General features: G+C 39.3%; 2 protein-coding genes across 5 annotated transcripts in view; one reads left to right on the top strand and one right to left on the bottom strand.

The window, feature by feature from the left end:
- The window catches only part of LOC122560216 (calcium-responsive transactivator-like), a 122,554-nt gene extending 114,385 nt beyond the window's left edge, over positions 1-8,169 (bottom strand). The window contains exons 1-2 of one of the 4 annotated variants that reach the window (XR_015759534.1): positions 7,908-8,169; positions 3,476-3,552 (exon numbers count right to left, since the gene is read on the bottom strand). Coding sequence is in view for 3 of the 4 variants with exons in the window: in XM_043710641.2 (XP_043566576.1) it covers positions 3,476-3,552; positions 7,908-7,976 (146 nt within the window). In the remaining variant the exon portion in view is untranslated. The remainder of the gene's footprint in view (positions 1-3,475; positions 3,553-7,907) is intronic. The other 3 variants (XM_043710641.2, XM_043710640.2, XM_043710643.2) reach the window with 3 other exon arrangements.
- A 119-nt stretch (positions 8,170-8,288) lies between these two features.
- LOC122560218 (proteasome subunit alpha type-7) lies at positions 8,289-21,112 on the top strand. The gene is made up of 7 exons (XM_043710649.2): positions 8,289-8,446; positions 10,077-10,203; positions 17,697-17,821; positions 18,573-18,695; positions 19,718-19,837; positions 20,127-20,189; positions 20,907-21,112. Exons 1-7 carry the CDS (start codon positions 8,345-8,347, stop codon positions 20,994-20,996), a joined length of 750 nt encoding a protein of 249 aa, XP_043566584.1. The 5' UTR covers positions 8,289-8,344; the 3' UTR covers positions 20,997-21,112.
- The last annotated feature ends 318 nt before the right edge of the window (positions 21,113-21,430 follow it).

Raw genomic sequence — 21,430 nt, 5'->3', positions numbered from 1 at the left:
AAAATTCCAGCCATAAGATTCATCTTGCTATATTAGTCAGAGAATGAAACATCACCATCTTACCCAAAGTACACTTCCATATGTTAACATCATTCTGCTCATTAAATAATAAACAAGATTCACTGTTAACATTGACGTGTTCAAGTGAACTAAATAATGCATTATTGTAAACAGACTAATCATCTTTTCAGCTTGTTTGTAATCAGTTGCATGAAATTTTCAATTTCACATGATTTAGGAAACCAATATTGGCAGTTTTTGGATTATATGCTGTAGAAATAGCTTAATGGATTAGTCAGATGTGCTTTTCTTTAAAGAGGAAGACAAATAGTATTTACTGAAACATAAGGTAGACAATGAGAGGATATTTTATCTCATGAGGAAATCTAGAACCTGGGTGTGCAACTTCAGAATAAAGGAGTTACCCATAAAAGACAGATTTGAGGAAGAATTTCTACTCAGAGTTGTTAATCTTTTGAATTCTCTACCTGGAGAGCAATGGAGACTCTAAATATATTCAAGGCTGAGTTGGACAGATTTTGATCTGTCAGTGAGTCATGGATTGTTGAGTGTCGGCAGGAACATGGAGTGACAGCATAAATAAATCAGCCATGATTTGACTGAATGGCAAAGCAGGTTTAAGGGCTAAAGTGGCCTTCTCCTGCTCTTATTTCTTATAATGTCATACTTCAGGTCTTCTCCTGGTTCACCTCTGTCTAGTAGCAATTATAAACTGCTTGATAGTACTTTCTACTTTCGCAGAACATTGCACCTTGCTTGCCTATATACAGTACAATTCTGCCATGCAATTTGCATGTACTCACACATTAAAAAGTTCAGATTGTTTGTGTCTCAGAGTACTTTTCAAAGTAGGTGCTGCATTTAGGCAATGCACAGCTTACAATAGGAAGCAAATATTGGTGACTTGTAATCTTCTGCCATTATTCAGAAGGTGCTGAATGATTCATACTTGGGAGGGATGTATAATGACAAAAGTCAATCATGTGATTCAGAAAGCACATAAAGCAAAATGTGAGTAATTTATACAATTTGCAACATTCCTAAAGCTCTATTATAGACCATTAGTGTGCTTATGTAAAATTATGCTAAGCTTTTCTCTGCTGATGGGAATCTTTCCTATTTAAGCTTGCATATCCCTTTTCTGCCGCACCCTTACACTCTAATTGTCATGAACCTTCTATAACAATGGAAAGAAGGAAAAGAGTAGTGAAAGTGATCATTGGTCCATGAGAAGGCGATTCTGGGGAAAGAATCATCAAACACAAGGACATGGCAGAGATGTTGAACAAATATTTCATATTAGTCTTGACAGTAGAAGACAAAAACCATCTAAAGAATACCATAAATGCAAGGGACTAGGAGTGGAAGCTGTGAGAGTCGAGAAAAGGGGAAACAAAAAGCAGAGGCCTTTTGGAGAGGGAAGCATAGCTGTTCTGTGTTTATCATTGCTACTTTAGGCTCATCACCCCATAATTTCAGCTAGTAACCCCCACCCCACTTTTAGAGACTTAAAGTCTATGCTAGTGTCATAGATGAAGGGGCTGACTTTGCACACGCTATGAAGAGACTATAAAAATAGGGGTGTCTTGCTAAAACTATACAAGGCACTTAGTTGACCACAGCTGGAATACTTGTTTTGCTCACCTTGTCTTAGGATATATACACTGGCATTGAAGGCAGACCGGACAAAGTCCACTACGTTGATCTCAGGTACGGAGGGATTTTTGATGAGAATTTGATTAAGTTGGGCCTGTCTTCTTGGAGTTTTGGAGAATGAGAGGTGATCCGACTGAAACATACATGATTCTTAGAGGTTTTGACAGGGTGTAGGAAGAGAGGTTGGTCACCATTGTGGCAGAGCTTAGAATAATCTCAGGAATAAGGTGTCGTCCATTTAAAACAGAGATGAAGGGAAATTTCTTCTCTCAAAGGAATAGGAATCTGTGGCATTCTTTACCACAGAGGACTGTTGAGGCTAGGCTGTTAAGTATATCATAGTCAGAGATAGACAACTGTTCAATCAATAAGGGGTTTAAGAGTTATTAGGGAAAGGCAGGAAAATAGAATTTAGGATCATCAGATCAGCCAGATTGCATTCAATAGCTGGACAGACTTGATGGGCTGAATAACATATGTCTGCTCCTGAATATTATTCTGTTAAGTATGCTTATGAAACAAAGAAAGATTAAAAACTAAGATGTGAGGAAGTTACACAGTGTGTTCGAAAAGAATATAGAGAAGCTAAGTGAATGAGAAAACAGTGGCAGATGAAGTATAAGTGCTGGTACATGTGAGGTTGCCTTGCTGTGGCAGAATATTATTTATATCAAGAGATTGCAGAATGCTGCAGTACAGAGGGATCTGGGTGACCTTGTGCATGAGGCACAAAAGCTCACTAGGCAAGTGCAGCAAGTAATCAGGAAGGCAAAGGAATGTTAGGAATAAAATAGAGAAGTCCTGCTGCAACTGGATATGCATTGGTGAGACTACAGCTGAATTGCTGTGTACTTTTCTGCTCTCCTTATTTAAGGAAGGATAAACTTGCATTGAAAGAAATTCGGAAAAGGTTCATTAGGCTGATTCTTGGGATGAAGTAATTGTCTTATGAGGAAACATTGAGCAAGTTTAGCCTATACTCAGTGGAGTTTAGAAGATTGCAAGGTGATCGTGTTGAAGCGCAAAAGATTCTGGGAGGCTTGATTATTGACCAATAAGGGAGTCAAGGTTTAGAGGGGGACAGGGAGGAAAGTAAAATTAAAGGCAATATCATATTAACCATGATTTTATTAAATAACAGGGCTGGCTAAATGGACCAAATAGTCTATTCCTGCTCCTATCATTTATGACCTTATGACATGATCTGTATAGATGATTTTGAAATATTTAGGTTTACAGTTGGAGTATTGTCATCAAGTCAGAGTTAAATCATAAACAGGGCAATAAAATTAAATTTCAATAATACTAAACCTTCCATTGTTGTTACAATATTGATCTCATTAGCTACATCTGTCTCTTATTAACACATTCAGATAGAAATATTTATCCAATCAATCTAACACTTCATGTTTAATGCACACCAATAAATGTGAAATCACTCAAGAAAATATGAAGTTAAGCATATAGTTTGGACAAAGATCAGAACACCAGGGTTCTAGTAGTCTTATTCATCTCAAGATGTGAGCGCTACATCTCTGTCCCAGGTCTGATATATGCACTTGTCTCTATTAATAAAAAAATTGAAAGCACAATCCTAAAAAAGTAACAATATTCTTTATCTACAGACATTTTCCCTCATTGTCATGCCTTTCCAAGCAATGTCTGAATTCTTTCACTTGTTGGACATATACATCACACATGCAGTGCTATTACAAAATTATTCTACAAGAGTAGAGATGTGTGCGCCTGAAATTGACTTTGGCAATTTTATTTAAAATGGCAACAAAAGAAAACTTACTGAGAACATTCTGCAGTTTTGCCTTTACTCTGATAATCCATGATACATTGTATCAAATGATTGTTTTCATCCAACATCTAAAAGCAAAAATCATCAGAAATTTTTTGTTAAATTAAGGTAAATATTTATGTATAATACAGATAATTTAATACTCTTCACATTTAAATATTCACTTCAGGAGATAGCACAAATGTAATAAAACCACATTACAATGTTCACAGTAAATTATAATAACATTAAACAATACTGGCAGAATAGTTTGCAATTGCTTCCTCATTTTGAACCACATAACAGCCATTCTTTGTAAAGTTTGAATTGCCACTCTGTACTGTTACAACCTTTTTTGAAAATTAGCAAAAGATTTCCTAATCTCAAACAACAGTAACACTCTCTGTTTGAGCCTCAATTCTCACATCACAGCAAATGTATAAAGTGGACTGCTACATTTCAATTTAAAAGTGGTTTCTGTCACATAAAGAATATTACCTCAGCTGAAGCATACTCATACTGCAACTAATACATTCATCAACCATTCCAATATGTTTGTATAAAAGTTCTCTCTCAATTTTTTTACAAAATGTAGCTGTCACTGCTTTAATATAGTCTTTGATGTACATGTGTTTGGAAAGGCAAGGACTGATTAGGGATAGTCAACATGGCTTTGTGCATGGGAAATCATGTCTCTCAAACTTGACTGAGTTTTTTGAAAAAGTAACAAAGAGGATTGATGAGGGCAGAGCAGTGGACATGATCTATATGGACTTCAGTAAGGCGTTTGACAAGGTTCCCCATGGGAAATTGGTTAACAAGTTTAGATCTCATGGAATACAGGGAGAACTAGCCATTTGGATACAGAACTGGCTCAAAGGGTGGTGATGGAGAGTTGTTTTTCAGACCAGAGGCCTGTGACCAGTGGAGTGCCACAAGGATCAGTGCTGGGTTCACTACTTTTCATCATTTATATAAATGATTTGGATGTGAGCATAAGAGGTATAGTTAGTAAGTTTGCAGATGACACCAAAATTGGAGATGTAGTGGACAGCGAAGAAGGTTACCTCCGATTACAACGGGATCTTGATCAGTTGCGCCAATGGGCTGAGAAGTGGCGGATGGAGTTTAATTCAGATAAATGCAAAGTGCTGCATTTTGGGAAAGCAAATCTTAGCAGGACTTATACACTTAATGGTAAGGTCCTAGAGAGTGTGGCTGAACAAAGAGACCTTGGAGTGCAAGTTCATAGCTCCTTGAAAGTGGAGTCACCACTGTTGGAATATTGCATGCAGTTTTGGTCTCCTTCTTATCGGAAAGATGTTGTGAAACTTGAAAGGGTTCTGAAAAGACTTACAAGGATGTTGCCAGGGTTGGAGGATTTGAGCCATAGGGAGAGGTTGAATAGGCTAGGGCTGTATTCCCTCGAGTGTTGGAGGCTGAGGGGTGACCTTAAAGAGGTTTACAAAACCATGAAGGGCATGGATAGGATAAATATACAAAGTCTCTTTCCTGGGGTCGGGGAGTCCAGATCTAGAGGGTTTAGGTTTAGGGTGAGAAGGGAAAGATATAAAAGAGACCTAAGGGGCAACGTTTTCACATAGAGGGTGGAACATATATGGAATGAGCTGCCAGAGGAAGTGGTGGAGGGTAGTACGATTGCAACATTTAAATGGCATCTGGATGGGTATATGAATAAGAAGAATGTGGAGGGGTATGGCACGGATACTGGTAGGTGGGACTAGATTGGGTTGGGATATCTGGTTGGCATGGATGAGTTGGACCGATGGGTCTGCTTCCATGCTGTACATCTCTATGACTCTATGATTAAAATATCAATTATTCATAATTGAAAGATGACATTCTCCTAATACTACATTTTTTCTTCCTGGTATTCAGACATTCCTGCACAAACATCCCCATCCAGTTAATCATTAAGAGTGATCCAATCTAATTGTGCTTGAAGTTGGAAAATTTGTGTCAGGATAGACATTCATCAATCATTTGAGAAGTGTTGCGTGTTACCACCCAAATGTGATGTATACATTTTAATGAAATCCAGTCATTGGTGACTCAACAAAATAAAAATAAAATTGGCACTCATTTGCCTCGCTAATTATTCAGTACTTTGTGTTTACAAGATTCCATCCTACATCAGTGTTAGTTACTTTCATTCCTTGAACATTAGCCAGCTCTTACAGTAAATTATTTTGATCAATTTTCTTTGGAAAATTGGAATGTCAAGACCTTACACATGAACAGTTGCAAATAGCTTGGCAGGGGGTTAAAGCTCCAGCAGCCATATAAAATTAGTGGCTCATTTGGTTTACGCAAATATGCAAAATGTGAGGTAATCTTCATCGTTTTAAGAGAGTTTAACTTCTCAGTTGAACAGGCAGTCTTCCCTCCCCAGCTCCTAAATGGTTTGTAAAACGGAACTTGCCATATTTTATGTTTGTTTTGCACCGATATTCTGTTTTGCAATTACTTAACAGGTTGCTGTCTTGCACCCCCACCCCCACACACAGCATCTTCCTAATGTTTGTTTTTAATCTGCTATATTTCTGACGTTTGCCAACAGTCACCAATCTGAAGGGTTAATTCTGCTTCCGTCTCCACAGGTTGCTAACTGAGCTGCTGAATATTTCCAGCTTTCACAATATTTTCCATTTTGCCACCCACTTCTGATTATTGCTACAGAGTATTCAGCAGCCGTTTTAAGTTTTCATGTTAAATGTATCTTATATGTAGGTGACCTCTTTAGAACAGTATCTAATATCATTCCTCTCTCCCAGGTAAAACAGGATGACAGAATTAACCAATCGAAAGATAGAAAAGTATACAAATATCAGCACTGGTGGCTACTTGACTAACAGTGAATATAAAAAAAACTGTTTGCACCATAACATAAAGGGGAATCCACATTTTTTTTTATTTTGCCATTTAATTTCTTTATGATTAAACGTGTTAAGAGTTTAAAGATGTGGTACATGGCAGGTATTCAGTTCAATGCTATTACAGTCCTCTGGAATTGAATGATAGCGATCTGATTAACTGGCTACACATTTTTATTCTATCCGTCACATACAAATAGAATACAGTTAACCTGAAAGGGAGGGGGGGGGGGGGTGCTTGGTGTTGTTCATGACGGCCGTGACAGAAACAGATGCGAAGTGGTGGGTGTTTAGCAACAATGCTCTCTGTCCATCGGATGGCAGCACGATGGTTTTACTGAGCAGGATGCTGATGAGGTGTTGATTGCCGTCTGCACTGACACCTTTTCTTCTTCGCCATTATTAATCCACCAAACTCCCAATGTTCCCCCCCCCCCCCACCCACCATACAGCTCACTCACCTCTTCCACCGAAAGCAACCACCTGCCCACCACCGAAACCCAAATCCCCCCCCTCAATTGAAACCTGAGCACCATCTGAGGCAAACTTTCGCTATTTCCAGCTCGATTCTGCGAGGCGAGGGGGGCCAAGGGAGAAGATTCAAAATCAAATGCTTGGTCGCCCACAGTATCGCCATCCCCAGCTAACGGTTTGACGAATACAGCACCTGAGGTCTCAAAAGAGCTCTATTCTGTGAGCAGAAAACAAAAATCCTTCAAAAACAGACCCCGGTGACAAGGGTTATTCAGAAATGTCAAGTTTCCGTCCGTTACTTTGTACGGTTCATTACGTCTTCAGGTTATTTTGGTTATAAGGAAAAAAAATCCCAATTTGGATCAGAAATACCCAAACGTTCTCATTCCTCGCTGAAAGTAGCACTTTTATTAAACAATTACTGATTGCATCGCTTAACACGCCATTCAGTTGAGCCATTTCAAAAGATAAAACAGTTTATTTTGGAACTGCATTCGTTTTCCGGAAAGTGCTAGTAAAATAAGATCTATTTAAGTGGCTTTAATTGGCATGCCCACTTTCAGTCCCTGCGAGGCTGCACAACAGTAAACTGCACATTTGATGTTATTTTATCTAAACGCACGTTTAAAAATCACGTGTCAATAATAGAGGTGCAATCGTTTTGCTAAGTAGATTAGGTCGGTGTTTTACACAGAGAGAAAAATCCAATCTATGTCGATGTGATGTAAATGGAATTAAACAGTGCCTTGGCTTCTTTAACCTCGCTTGCTCTATGTGTCTGCACTATCACACCTTGCTTTGTTCAGAGCTGCTGCATTCACAGTCCTTGGGGGGGGGGGGGGGGAGAGAAGAGGACACCAGTCCTGTCCCCAAGCAAGATCTTAAAATGATCAAAACCCGCATTTCAAAAATGTGAGAGCTGTCCCGTTTGTTGTCAAAGGCGGAACATGAAATGAATGGATAACTGGGGAATGACAAGGGTGGGAATTTGGTTCAACGAAGGCAAAAAATCGAGAGTCGCAGATTTCCCACAAAAGGGGGAACTAAATCAAATACTAAATAACAAGACGTTTTACCTTTTGAATGGTGGCTTGGGTGACCTCCCCTTTCCCCCGCTGGCGAGCTGATGCAAATGCCACAGACATGATTTCAATTTTCTCTCTGGTTTTCTCTCTCCCTGTCTATCTCCGAGGTCGCAAAATAGGTATATAATAAATGAAGTAATGTAATTCCAGATGATGCTGTCAGTGGTGCAAATGCAGCCCGGGTTTGATTGCAGATCCAGTGGTTAGGGACAGGGGGCTGTGCAGAAGGCGGCAGCGGCGGCTGCAGCTGCTGTTCAAAGGCAGTTCCGCCCTCTCTCTCTCTCTCTGACAAATCCCTCCTTGTGGAGGCAGCTCGGAGACGGAAGGGGCGGGAGGAGAGAGATGATTCGGCGTTTCTAGCTGCTGGAAGGGGAGGTTGGTTGGTTTTTGGCCGGTTTCGGTTTCGCTCTCTGCTGCCGAAGGGAACCATGAGCGCCAGCTACGACCGAGCCATCACCGTCTTCTCCCCGGACGGGCACCTCTTCCAGGTGGAGTACGCCCAGGAGGCGGTGAAGAAGGGATCGGCAGCGGTGAGTATCGCAGCACGGAGGGGGTAGACCCAAAGGCCACTCACCTTTCACCGGGCTGCGGCCTTGCTGCCCTTCACAACCCTCCTTCCTCCCCCAAAAGGCTCCGGCCTGGCCCCAATTACTGGCCCAGCGTTGTAAAACCTTTTTGTTTTTAACTTTCGGAAACGTTTACTTTTTTTTGTTAAAAGCCAACCACAAAGGAATTCTAATCTTTAAAAGTGCACAGTCACTGAAACTTGGCAGCCACAGTTGCCAGGCCAATGTTGGTGAGACTCATGGGGAACAGACAGGTTCACTGCAATTTCAATCATTGTAACTCTTGATTGTAGCCAAGTGAGGTGAAGTCCCCCACAGCGGCAAATGTAACTTCTTGTAATGCCCAGGCTCCTCTAGTGTCCGACGACCGAACTGCATTTAAATTGTTTACAACTACAGTATTGCTTTTGGTCTGACTTGGAATGAGTGAAAATCTGTGAAAAGAAATCCCAACGTATAACCTTGTTAGCTGTCGTTAGTTATGTCGCTTCTTGACATTTGTTCGTATGGAAAGCAAAATCCTGATGTGATTTAAACTGCTAATTGAGCAGTACTGTACTGCTGTACTGTTGATATGTATTCTATGCTATTCAGGAAAGAGTTTTGAACAATTAATGACATCAGTGCCGATAATATTATTCCATAATCTCCTAGCTAATCTCTTCCAGTATTCAATTTAAAAGGTAGCAGTACTACTATTAGGATCCTAATGTTTGGGTCTTCCATGAGACAAACATAACTAATTAAAGACTGAGTAATTGAATTTTGTCTTTACATTTTTGGCAGGTATACAAATTGCATGAAAAGATTAAATATTTTCAGAACATGTAAATCGCTTATAACCTTGACCACTGGTTAAGTAGACTTAAAGAAACTCAGAAGATCAGAGAGTTATTATATCTTAAGAATTGACAAGATAGAAAACTGAAGTCAAAGTGGCATTTGTGCAGAAATTACCTGGTTCAAAATCAGAAATAGGTAACAAATGTTGTTATTCACCATGTTATCTTGTAATATTCAATTACACCAGGATTGTGACAGATATGATTGTGGAATCAAATCTCCATCTATTAAGCCTACAAGTAGACTAATAGCTAAATAAATATTAAATATAACAACAAAGAATTAGTTATTTTTTAGGGATATTTTAATAGAATCAAAGTTTAAAAATCACACAACACCAGGTTATAGTCCAACAGGTTTAATTGGAAGCACACTAGCACATTGAACCTGTTGGACTATAACCTGGTGTTGTGATTTTTAGCTTTGTACACCCCAGTCCAACACTGGCATCTCCAAGTCATTTAATAGAATCACATCTGTAAAATTTCAACTTTACTTCAGTGCTAAAATTATACTGTAACTTCAGAAACTCTTGGCTCCTTTTTGTAGGAAAGCAACAGAATCAATCCAGAAAAAGACAGTATAAACATTTACATTTTAACTTGTTGGATGTTTGCAAGTGAATGTTTGTCTGTGAACGTTGCTTTGAAAACAATTTTGCACTTCACACAAATTGCATTCATGCATCAGTAGTCCTATAAATGAATATAACAAATTGAGACAAATCCTCTTTAATAATTAAATGTTACAGGTTGGTGTTCGAGGAAAAGAAATTGTTGTCCTTGCAGTGGAAAAGAAATCTGTAGCCAAATTACAAGATGAAAGAACTGTAAGGAAGATCTGTATACTGGATGACAATGTTTGCATGGCTTTTGCAGGTAAGTGAGACTTCCTTTCTTTATTCTCTCTCGTGGATGTTACCCATTCCTAATGGCTTAGAAGCTCATTTCAGAAGGCAGTTAAGAGTTACCCATACTCCTGTGGGCCTGAATCAGTAGGCTAGACTAGGACCGCAGATTCTCTTCCCTGAGGGTGTCAGTGAGCCAAGTGAAATTTTAATGAAAATTAATAGTAATGATCACCACAAGACTCCCTTTCAATCTTGGATCTTTATTATTTGAATTTAAATTCCACCACCTGCTGTGGTGGGATTTGAACCCATGTGCTCAAAGTGTTAGCCTGGACCTCTGGAATATAGATCAGTGACATCACACTGCCATCAACTGAGTCACTGAAATTTAATTGAATTATTTCTTTGCAATTGTTTTAAAAACAACTGTTTAACTTTAAAGGGATTTACAATGAAATGAGGATGGAGTTAGCTAAAGTGAACTGGGCAGGTAGATGAGCAGGAATGATAGTAAGTGAGCAGTGGCAGATGTTTTAAGGAGGTTAAAACAAAACTAATGAAGACAGAAAATAAACTGAGGGCAAACTAATGAGAAGTATAAAGACTGATAATAACAACAGCTTACTTTTAAAATGTATAAAAAGGAAGAGGGGGTCAAAATGAACCTTAGAAAATGAATCGGGGGAAAATGAAAGTTTTGGGGAACAGGAAGTGACAGAGGAGTTAAAGATATTTAGCATCAGGCTTTATGGTGGAAGATACTTCAAATTAATACAAAAGAATATTCAGGAGGAGTTAAGGACCATAACCATCACTAGAGAAGTAGTATTTGCCAAACTTACGGGAGTAAAGGCAAAAAGGTTCCCTAACCCTGATGGCTTACATCCTAGGATACTAAAAGAGTTAGTTACAGAGATAACTAATGCATTAGTTGCAATTTTCCAAAAATTGCAGGATTCTGGAGAAGTACCAGAGGATTGTAAACGTGACTTATTCAAAAAGGGAGTTTAACAAGTAGGTAACAGTAGGCCAATTAGCCTAATATCTAATGTTAATAGTTAAAAATCACACATTATCAAGTTATAGTCCAACAGGTTTATTTGGAAGCACTAGTTTTCAAAGTACTGCTTCTGCATCAGGTGGTTGTGAAGCAGGATCTTAAGACACAATTTATAGCAAAAGGTTAGTGTCATGCAACTGAAATGATATATTGAATAAAAATTAGATTAAGTCTTTCATCTTTTAGAACAGGTTTGCTAGTTTTGGTTCTTTAATATGTAAATCTGAGAACTTTTAAGTCACATACTCGAGATAACTTCAGTTTTTATAACAAAGTGTCATATCAGCTCAGACAATGTATTAAAGGTGTGAGGTTAAAGTCTGTCTGTATCCCAATCTTGAATCAAACTGGTTCTATTTCTAAAGTGGAATTTACAAGATATTACATGGATTGACTGCCTATAAGTTAGGCATTTTTGAGCAAAATAGAATGTGTATGCAATTATAATTCTGCAAATATAAATTCACCCTGTAAACTTGTGAGCGCATGTGTGTGTGAGATGGGGTATAAGTCTGTAAGGTGTGTGCATGGGTGAGGGTGTGGGGGGTGTATGTTTGTATGAGAGAAGGTCTGCATGATCCTCATGGTTACTGAACTTGGCTATCAGCCTCTGCTCAGTCAGTTTGTTTTGTTGCCCGTCCTGAAGTCCACCTTGGAGGACGGTCATGGGTGACTTCAGGACAGACAACAAAACAAAGTGAGCAGAGGCTGACAGCCAAGCTCAGTAACCATGAGGATGGCCTCAACTGGTACCTTGAGTTCATGTCACACTACAAGTGACCCCACTGCACTATACACTCGCCTCCCATGCTCTCTCCCACACCCTCTCCTTCTCGCAGGCTTATACCCCATCATACTCTCTCATATTGTGCCAAATGTACACACTCAAATTTATGGGATGAATTTATATTTGCATATACATTCAATTTTGCTCAAAAATTCATAACCTACAGGCAGTCAATCCATGTAATATCTTGTAAATTCTAGTTTCGAAATGGAACCAGTCGGACTCAAGATTGGGATACAGATAGACTTTAACCTCGCACCTTTAATGCATCGTTTGAGCTAATATGGCACTTTTTGTTATAAAACCTGAAGTTATCTTGAGAATGTGACTTAAAAGAAGTTTTGGGATTTAAGTATTAAAAGAACTGAAACTAGCAAACTTTTTCTAAGAGATGAAAGACTTAATCTAGGTTTGTTCAATATAGCATTTCAGCTGCATGACACTAATCTTTTGCTATAAATTGTGTCTTAAGATCCTGCTTCACGACCACCTGAAGAAGAAGCAGTAATGCAAAAGCTAGTGCCTCCAAATAAACTTGTTGGACTATAACCTGGTTTTGTGATTTTTAACTTTGTCCACTGCAGTCCAACACCAGCTCCTCCACATCATGACTAATGTTAATAGGTATTGGAATCCATTACAGCAAACTAATTTAGTTTAACTGGTACCTTTTTATGAACCAGCACATTTTAATAAACTTGATATGTCCAAGTATTATTTGATCCAATTATAATTTTTTTATTTACACTGAGGTAATTAAATTTACTTGTTCAATCAAATGACCACGTGAAATATCAAGTTGATTCAATTTTATTTCTTCAAATACAGCAATGTCTGATTAGTCAGTTGAGGATGCAAATGAAACAGCTGCCTGCCAGTGAGGTTTATTTAAGGCAAAGTTGCATTATTATTTGTGATTTCTGTTGTAATTAAAGTACAACAGTGTGTATACCTTACAACAGTGTGTATACCTGCATTGTGTTTCAGTTACTAAGTGCGATTTTAACATTGATTCTATGGGACCTGAACCAAGAGATCCACATCTGTGATGGGTAACAAAAGTTTTACTCTTAAGAGAATATTTGGAAAATCATAATCTAATTAAGCAAAGTCAGCATGGCTTCATGAAACTTCATGGACTGACTGACTTAAGAGTTTTTTTTTCAAGGAAGTTTCAACCAGAGCAGATAGAGGACATCAGTGGGTGTGTTGCATTTAAATTTCCAAAAGACATTTAACAAGATACCTCCAAAAAGGTTCAGTCAGAGGTGTACAGCATGGAAAATAAACCCTTTTGGTCCAACTTGTCCATGCTGACCAGGTATTTAAAATTAATCTCATCCCATTTGGCCCATATCCCTCTAAACCGTCCCATCCAGATGCCTTTTAGATCGGAGCTCTGGTGCTGGAGGTAGAATATAGGCATGGATGGAATTCTGGTTCGTGGACAGTAAACAGCAAGTGAGAATAAGGAGACCTTTTTCAGGTTGGAGACCTGTGACCAGTGAGGTTCTACAAAGATCAGAGCTGAAACCATAACAGTTTCCAATATGTATTGGAGACTTGGAGAAAGGAAGTGAATGTAGCCACACCCTCCTTGGTTTGAACTACTCCACCAGCTACCTTTAGCTCTGCAGCAGAAGTGGAAGGCCCTGCCACCTCTGAAATAGTGCAAGGAAATGTCTGGGGGAGGGGGAAGGGCCTGAATGTGGTTCCATGTTTTGGCACTGTCCTGCCCCCTTGTGGGGAGAGGATATCTGGAGTGAGGTCATGGTTCCTTGCCTATCTGTTGTCTAGCCCTTAGTGCTGATGGTTGGAGTAACCCTTAACCCCTAGATATATAGAACATAGAAGAATACAGCACAGTACAGGCCCTTCGGCCCTCGATGTTGCGCCGATCCAAGCCCACCTAACCTACACTACCCCACTATCCTCCTATATGCCTATCCAATGCCCGCTTAAATGCCCATAATGAGGGAGAGTCCACCACTGCTATTGGCAGGGCATTCCATGAACATGACTCGCTGAGTAAAGAACCTACCCCTAACATCTGTCCTATACCTACCCCCCTTAATTTAAAGCTATGCCCCCTTGTAATAGCTGACTCCATACGTGGAAAAACATTCTCACTGTCGACCCTATCTAAACCCCTAATCATGTTGTACACCTCTATCAAGTCACCCCTAAACCTTCTTTTCTCCAATGAAAACAACCCCAAGTGCCTCAGCCTTTCCTCATACGATCTTTCTACCATACCAGGCAACATCCTGGTAAACCTCCTCTGCACCCGTTCCAGTGCCTCCACATCCTTCCTATAGTATGGCGACCAAAACTGCACACAATACTCCAGATGCGGCCGCACCAGAGTCTTATACAACTGCAACATGACCTCAGTACTCCGGAACTCAATTCCTCTACCAATAAAAGCCAGTACGCCATATGCCTTCTTCACCACACTATTTACCTGGGTGGCAACTTTCAAAGATCTGTGTACATGGACACCAAGATCCCTCTGCTCATCCACACTACCAAGTATCCGACCATTAGCCCAGTACCCCATCTTTTTGTTACTCTTACCAAAGTGAATCACCTCACACTTAGCGACATTGAACTCCATTTGCCACCTTTCTGCCCAGTTCTGCAGCTTATCTATATCCTGCTGTAACCTGCCACATCCTTCCTCACTGTCTACAACTCCTCCGACTTTCGTATCATCCGCAAACTTGCTCACCCAACCTTCTAACCCCTCCTCCAGGTCATTTATAAAAATGACAAACAGCAATGGTCCCAAAACAGATCCTTGCAGAACACCGCTAGTGACGGCACTCCAAGATGAAACTTTGCCATCAACTACTACCCTCTGTCTTCTTCCGGCCAGCCAACTCCTAATCCAAACCTCCAACTCACCCTCAATGCCATACCTCCGTATTTTTTGCAGTAGTCTACCATGGGGAACCTTATCAAACGCCTTACTAAAATCCATATACACCACATCTACCGCTTTACCCTCGTCCACCTCCTTAGTCACCCTCTCAAAGAATTCAATAAGGTTTGTGAGGCACAACCTGCCCTTCACAAAACCATGCTGACTATCCTTGATCACATTATTCCTATCCAGATGTTCATAAATCCTATCCCTTACAATTCTCTCTAAGATTTTGCCCAAAACAGAAGTGAGACTCACCGGCCTATAGTTACTAGGGTTATCCCTACTCCCCTTCTTGAACAAGGGAACCACATTTGCTAGCCTCCAATCTTCTGGCACTACTCCTGTAGACAAAGAGGACATAAAAATCAAGGCCAATGGCTCTGCAATCTCCTCCCTTGCTTCCCAGAGAATCCTAGGATAAATGCCATCAGGCCCAGGGGACTTATCTATTTTCACCCTTTCCAGAATTTCCAACACCTCTTCTCTACATACCTCAAACCCATCCATTCTACTTAATTGTGACTCAGTATTCACATTGACAACAATGTCCTGTTCCTGATTGAATACTGACGAAAAGTATTCATTCAGTGTCTCCCCAATCTCTTCAGCCTCCACACGCAACTTCCCACTACTATCCTTGACTGGACCTATTCCTACCCTAGTCATTCTTTTATTCCTGACATACCTATAGAAAGCCTTAGGGTTTTCCCTAATCCTACCAACTAAGGACCTTTCATGTCCCCTCCTTGCTGCTCTTAGCTCTCTCTTCAGGTCCTTCCTGGCTATCTTATAACTCTCAATCGCCCCAATTGAACCTTCACGCCTCATCTTTACATAGGCCGCCCTCTTCCATTTAACAAGGGATTCCAATTCCTTATTAAACCACGGCTCCCTCACACGACCCTTTCCTCCCTGCCTGACGGGTACATACTTATCAAGGACATTCAATAGTTGCTCCTTGAACAAGCTCCACGTATCAATTACGCCCTTGCCTTGAAGCTTACTTTTCCAAGCCACACATCCTAAGTCATGCCTCACCGCATCATAATTTCCCTGCCCCCAGCTATAACTCTTGTCCTGTAGTGCACACTTATCCGTCTCCATCACTAGAGTAAAAGTCACCGAATTGTGGTCACTGTCCCCAAAGTGCTCACCTACCTCTAATTCTAACACCTGGCCTGGTTCATTACCCAGAACCAAATCCAGTATGGCCTCACCTCTTGTTGGCCTATCTACATATTGTGTCAGGAAACCCTCCTGCACACATTGGACAAACACTGACCCATCTAACGAACTTGAGCTATAGCTTTCCCAATCAATATCAGGAAAGTTAAAGTCCCCCATAACAACCACCCTATTACTTTCACTCTTCTCTTGAATCATCCTCGCAATCCTTTCTTCTACATTTCTAGGACTATTAGGAGGCCTGTAAAAAAACTCCTAACAGGGTGAGCTCACCTTTCCTATTCCTAACCTCAGCCCAAACTACCTCAGATGGTGAGTCTTCATCCATCGTCCTTTCCACAGGTAGTATTCTAGGTAGTATTCTGTTTAATTTAAAGCAAAATTACTGTAGATGCTAATAACCTGGAATAAAAACAAATAATCTGGACATTGTAACATGTAAGAGCCTTTTTTCTTTTAATTTAGCTCCAAGTTCTTGGTACTTCCTAATTACAACCTCTCAACCATTTTCCCTATGTTTTGCACCCAGTATTAATCACGATGACTGGAACTTCTCCATCCCTCTTTTTTTTTTTCAAATCAGCTTGAAAATATATTGGAAATGTATCATATCAGAAACTTCAACCCATTTAATAACTGGGATACTATTGTTTCTGATTTTCCCCTCCACTTCCATAAGTGTTTCTTTTTGTAGACAGCTAACCATGGCAGTTTGGAGCCAGAGGCATTCTGGCTATGTTTCTGATGGTCTTTATCCTTATCCAGTTAAGTCACATTTGCACATCTTCATTCAGTTTCTGCAAATCATTGTTCTCTATATTACCTGGTTTCCCATTACTGTCTGGTATAAGTCATTATCAACCGCACTTTGAACAGGCTTTTCTTTGGTGTAACTGAAGCCTGAAGAAACTGCCGAGGTGGCCCTCCTCTCCCCTCCATCTGTGTTGGAGTGCTTACAACTTGCACTCCAGCTCAACAATTCTGAGCTAGAGAGATTAGAGATGGAGGCATTACACGTTGTGTGTTCAGTCTGAACAATATGATGTCCACGATGATCCACCTGCTCTGCTATATATTATATAAATTATTTATCAACTTTAATTATTTAAGCTTCCTTTTACTTCACAAACTGCACTTATCACTGGAAAAGTAATTATAAATACTTACTGCCTCAAACATAAGAGACTCTTCTCCCTCTGCAATGATTCTGACTTTTGCTTTTACTAAAGTCCCAAGTTGTTTGTAACATTAGAGACAATTGAGGAAGAGTTTGCACATTCCACCATTAGGTGGTGATGTTTTGCAACATATTGCTGGATAATTAGTTCCTCCAGCTACATTATAATATAGGGAGGTCGGTGCAATCCTATATTAATGGAATTTGATTCTGTTCTAAATTCGAATGAGTTTTAGTTTAAAAGTATCCTTTCCGAATGGCGGCTGCACTTTTGATTAGTTATTGTAGTTGGAGGATATCAGCTACTCTCTCATTGCTGAGACAATTCAGAAATCATGATAGATAACAACCTGTATTTTTAATATTGTTCTTTATTGCAATAGGCCTAACGGCTGATGCCAGGATAGTTATAAATAGGGCTCGTGTAGAGTGTCAGAGCCATCGACTCACTGTGGAGGACCCAGTCACGGTTGAATATATCACGCGTTATATTGCCAGCTTGAAACAAGTAAGTTTTTTTTTGTTTATAAATATCCTACAATACACAGCTGCTTAGAAAGGTACACTGTATAAGCAACAGGAAAACTTGCCTCATGAACTGAGTAGAGATCTGATGATTTTCCTTATTCTGCTTTGCCATAATTTAAAAAAATTTGAGCATCTTTGGCTCGGCCAGCAATTATTAACCAACCCAGCCACTGTTCAGATAGAGGTGATGAGCTGAAATGAGGCCTCATCCCTGATGAAGGGCTTATGCCCGAATCGTCTATTCTCCTGCTCCTCAGATGCTGCCTGAACGGCTGTGCTTTGCTTTTCCATCACCCCACTCTCGACTCTGATCTCCAGCATCTGCAATCCTCTCTCCTTTTGTGAACTATGGCTAATTACAATTACAAAATGACTTCTTTGGTTTCACTATAGAACAGTTCAATTCAAATCAAATCTGCTAACAGTGTAGGAGAAGAGGAACTTGAGGTTGGACTTTAGACTTCTCAGAAATCACTAACTTTATACTCGTTTAATAACTACTTGGTGCCATATTTATTCTCAGGAATTTGAAACTTAAATTTCAGTGTTTATTAGTGTAATGCTGGACTTCCACATTTTTCATAGTTCCCGTATAGAACTTCAGTGACAAGTGTACTCCTTTTTGAAGTCTCTTGTAGTGATAATTTAGTAAACAAGTCACTTTAGTGCAAACCATGTTTGTAATATCAAAACTATATAGAGCTAACTTGTAATTTTTATCTTTTTCACAGCGTTACACTCAAAGTAATGGGCGCAGACCATTTGGCATTTCTGCCCTGATTGTGGGTTTTGATTTTGATGGAACTCCAAGACTATACCAAACTGATCCATCAGGTACCTACCATGAATGGAAGGTAAGTAACTTTTTGAAATGTTCTGAAGGTTTACTCAGTTTTGATTTCTGTTCACTGATTTAGCACAATACGTCTTGCAATTGATTTCTCGCTCACACAAATGTGGCTGCATTTATTAGCTAAATGAAGGGCATTGTTAGTAGAGGGCTTCCATGCACTAAGTAGGAACTCATTAAAAATCAAACAGGGCTGCATTTGGATGTAAAATGGAAGACTTGTGTACCCATCCAAATCACCAAAAGTGATCTCGATGGGGCATTTCAATACCTAGTAGAAAGTTAAATTTATTTGTGAATAATGTATACACTTTTTAATGAGCTTCCAGGTTTTAGTTAGGTGCTTGTTGAATAAGGGCAGGAATGAAGGCAGTTCTCTAAAGCTTTAACAGATGAAGTCCATTACCTTTTTGCAAGGTGTTCGGAAGTAGAACCTCACTCTGGCTGCTGCTGATGAATGTATTTTGCTTCAGGAAGTGGCTGAAGAGAAGCATGCCCTCTTTAGCACAAAGAGAATTGTTCTCCCCAAACATTAGATGTGAGATTGAAGAGAAATTAGCATGCTTCAGAAAATTTGCCAAAATTAAAGTAGGTGGGCAAAGTCTGCATTGTTATGAAAAAGAATAATATTCTCACAGCTATGATTTAATTTGCATTGAAAGCTCCCAGCCAGTGTTAATGACTTTTGCACCACTTTATATCAACAGATTGTATAAGAAACTAGTTCAGCAAGAAGATTCTAGTCAAAGCATTTGAATGGGAATTGGTTTGTTTTCTAAAATGGAAAAATGTGTAGGGTTACAGAGACTAGACAAGTGAATGAACTTTAATTGCTCATCTGGAAACATTGTTTAGCTGTGATGGACAAAATGGCCTTATGGGGCAATATTGCTGACCATTTAACTTTCAAAACTTTGTTTAAAACAAATGATTTATGTTTAAAGTGAAGTTTCCTCCCTTTTTTTATTTCTTTTGAGGGTGAACTGTAGAAACTACACAATCTTATACCATTTCTTCTGAATTTAGGCCAATGCCATAGGACGAAGTGCAAAGACCGTCAGGGAATTCTTAGAGAAAAACTACACTGAAGAAGCCACGGCTACAGACAGTGGTACCATCAAGCTCGCCATTAAGGCTTTGCTGGAGGTAAGTTTTTGATTTTTAAAACTCGTGGCAAATGAGTTTCACTACAAATAAAGCAACATTTTATGGCAATCCTTACATGTGAAATCCCTGATCCCTCAGTGTATTTTTTGAAATCTGATTAGCATGGACCTTCCAGCTCCACATCCTCCTTTCTTCCAGTTTTTAAAAAAATACTTTTTTTTTATATAGTGCATTGTGTGTAATACTATAGTCTTTGGTCAAGATTTTAAAAACTGAATTTTAAAGGCAAATAAGGGAAACATACTAACATGCACTGAACTATCTTTAGGTTGTACAGTCAGGTGGAAAACATATCGAACTGGCAGTGATGAAGCATGAACAGCTCTTACGGGTAACATTTGTAGTATCATCAGCATTGATTTGTCTGTTTATTTATCTTGTATGTTGAACTGGTCAACCTGTTCTTCATTTATCAGTTATTTAATTCAGTGTCTCTGGTCCTGTTTTAAGTTTGTTACATTAATGATTTAAGCAGACCTTTCTTCCACTCTAAGTAGCATTTTGCTCAATCACCGTGATAGTTCATCAGTTACCCCACTAGACATTTTAAACAAGGTGTTTTAGATTTAAATCCATTAAAATGACATAAGATTGAGATTTAAGTTCATTTGATTATTTGTGTTTCCTAGTCCTCAAAAGGCTGTGCTTGAACAATCCTAAATGAAATTAAATATATTTTCTTGGCTTCTAGATCTACAATCTTCACAAATATGTGCTGACTAGAATAAGACTTTCATAGACTAAAGCCTCAGATTGGACTTGTGTACAATGGAAACTCTCATTAAAAATCTCTTCCCAGCCTCCGACCTTCCTTCCAATTAACGTATGCACTTTTTAAAATTAGGGATACAAGCAAGCAAATGTAAAGAAATATTTTTGAACATCACAGAACTTCAGCCAAACTTTGAAATTATTTTTGAATTTGCCACTTTAAGTATTAGAATTTAAAATCCAAACAGCCTTTCACTATTCCTTCTGATCTGTTAATGTAAACCTTGACTAAGCTTGACTCATTGAATATTAGTAAGTCTTTTTCTTCTTGTTGTAGATCTTAAATCCTGAGGAAATTGAGAATTATGTTTCAGAAATTGAAAAAGAAAAGGAAGAAGCTGAAAAGAAGAAAGCGCCAAAGACCTAACAACTTTAATTACACATAATATGCTTGTCTACCTTTGTTTATAACTGGTAAAAAGCTGAGCATTCCACATTTTACTAATCTACTTGAATAAACTGAATTTTACATCATGAAACATTTTTCTTCCGTGTTGAAGTCACTGATTTGTGTTCCTTCTGAAATAGTTGAACTGCAACTTGAAACTTATGAGCCAAGTTCTAATTGTAGTGTTGAAACTTTATTGCTGGAACAGCACAGCAGGTCAGGCAGCATCCAGGGAACAGGAGATTCGACGTTTCGGGCACAGGCCCTTCTTCAGGAATTCCTTCAGATTCCTGAAGAAGGGCCTGTGCCCGAAACGTCGAATCTCCTGTTCCCTGGATGCTGCCTGACCTGCTGTGCTGTTCCAGCAATAAAGTTTCAACTTTGATCTCCAGCATCTGCAGACCTCACTTTCT

Source organism: Chiloscyllium plagiosum, unplaced genomic scaffold (genome assembly GCF_037043375.1).
Source record: "Chiloscyllium plagiosum isolate Xiang-an unplaced genomic scaffold, Cpla_swu_hap1 HiC_scaffold_15, whole genome shotgun sequence".
Classification (NCBI taxonomy): Eukaryota; Metazoa; Chordata; class Chondrichthyes; order Orectolobiformes; family Hemiscylliidae; genus Chiloscyllium; species Chiloscyllium plagiosum.
Note: the sequence above shows the minus strand (reverse complement) of the source record. Positions and strands in the feature narration are given on the sequence as shown.

Coding starts and splice junctions, on each gene's coding strand:
- LOC122560218 (XM_043710649.2), top strand. CDS start 8,345: ATGAGCGCCAGCTACGACCGAGCCATCACCGTCTTCTCCCCGGACGGG. Junction 19,838..20,126: donor CCATTAAGGCTTTGCTGGAG/GTAAGTTTTTGA, acceptor AACTATCTTTAG/GTTGTACAGTCAGGTGGAAA. Junction 20,190..20,906: donor AGCATGAACAGCTCTTACGG/GTAACATTTGTA, acceptor TTCTTGTTGTAG/ATCTTAAATCCTGAGGAAAT.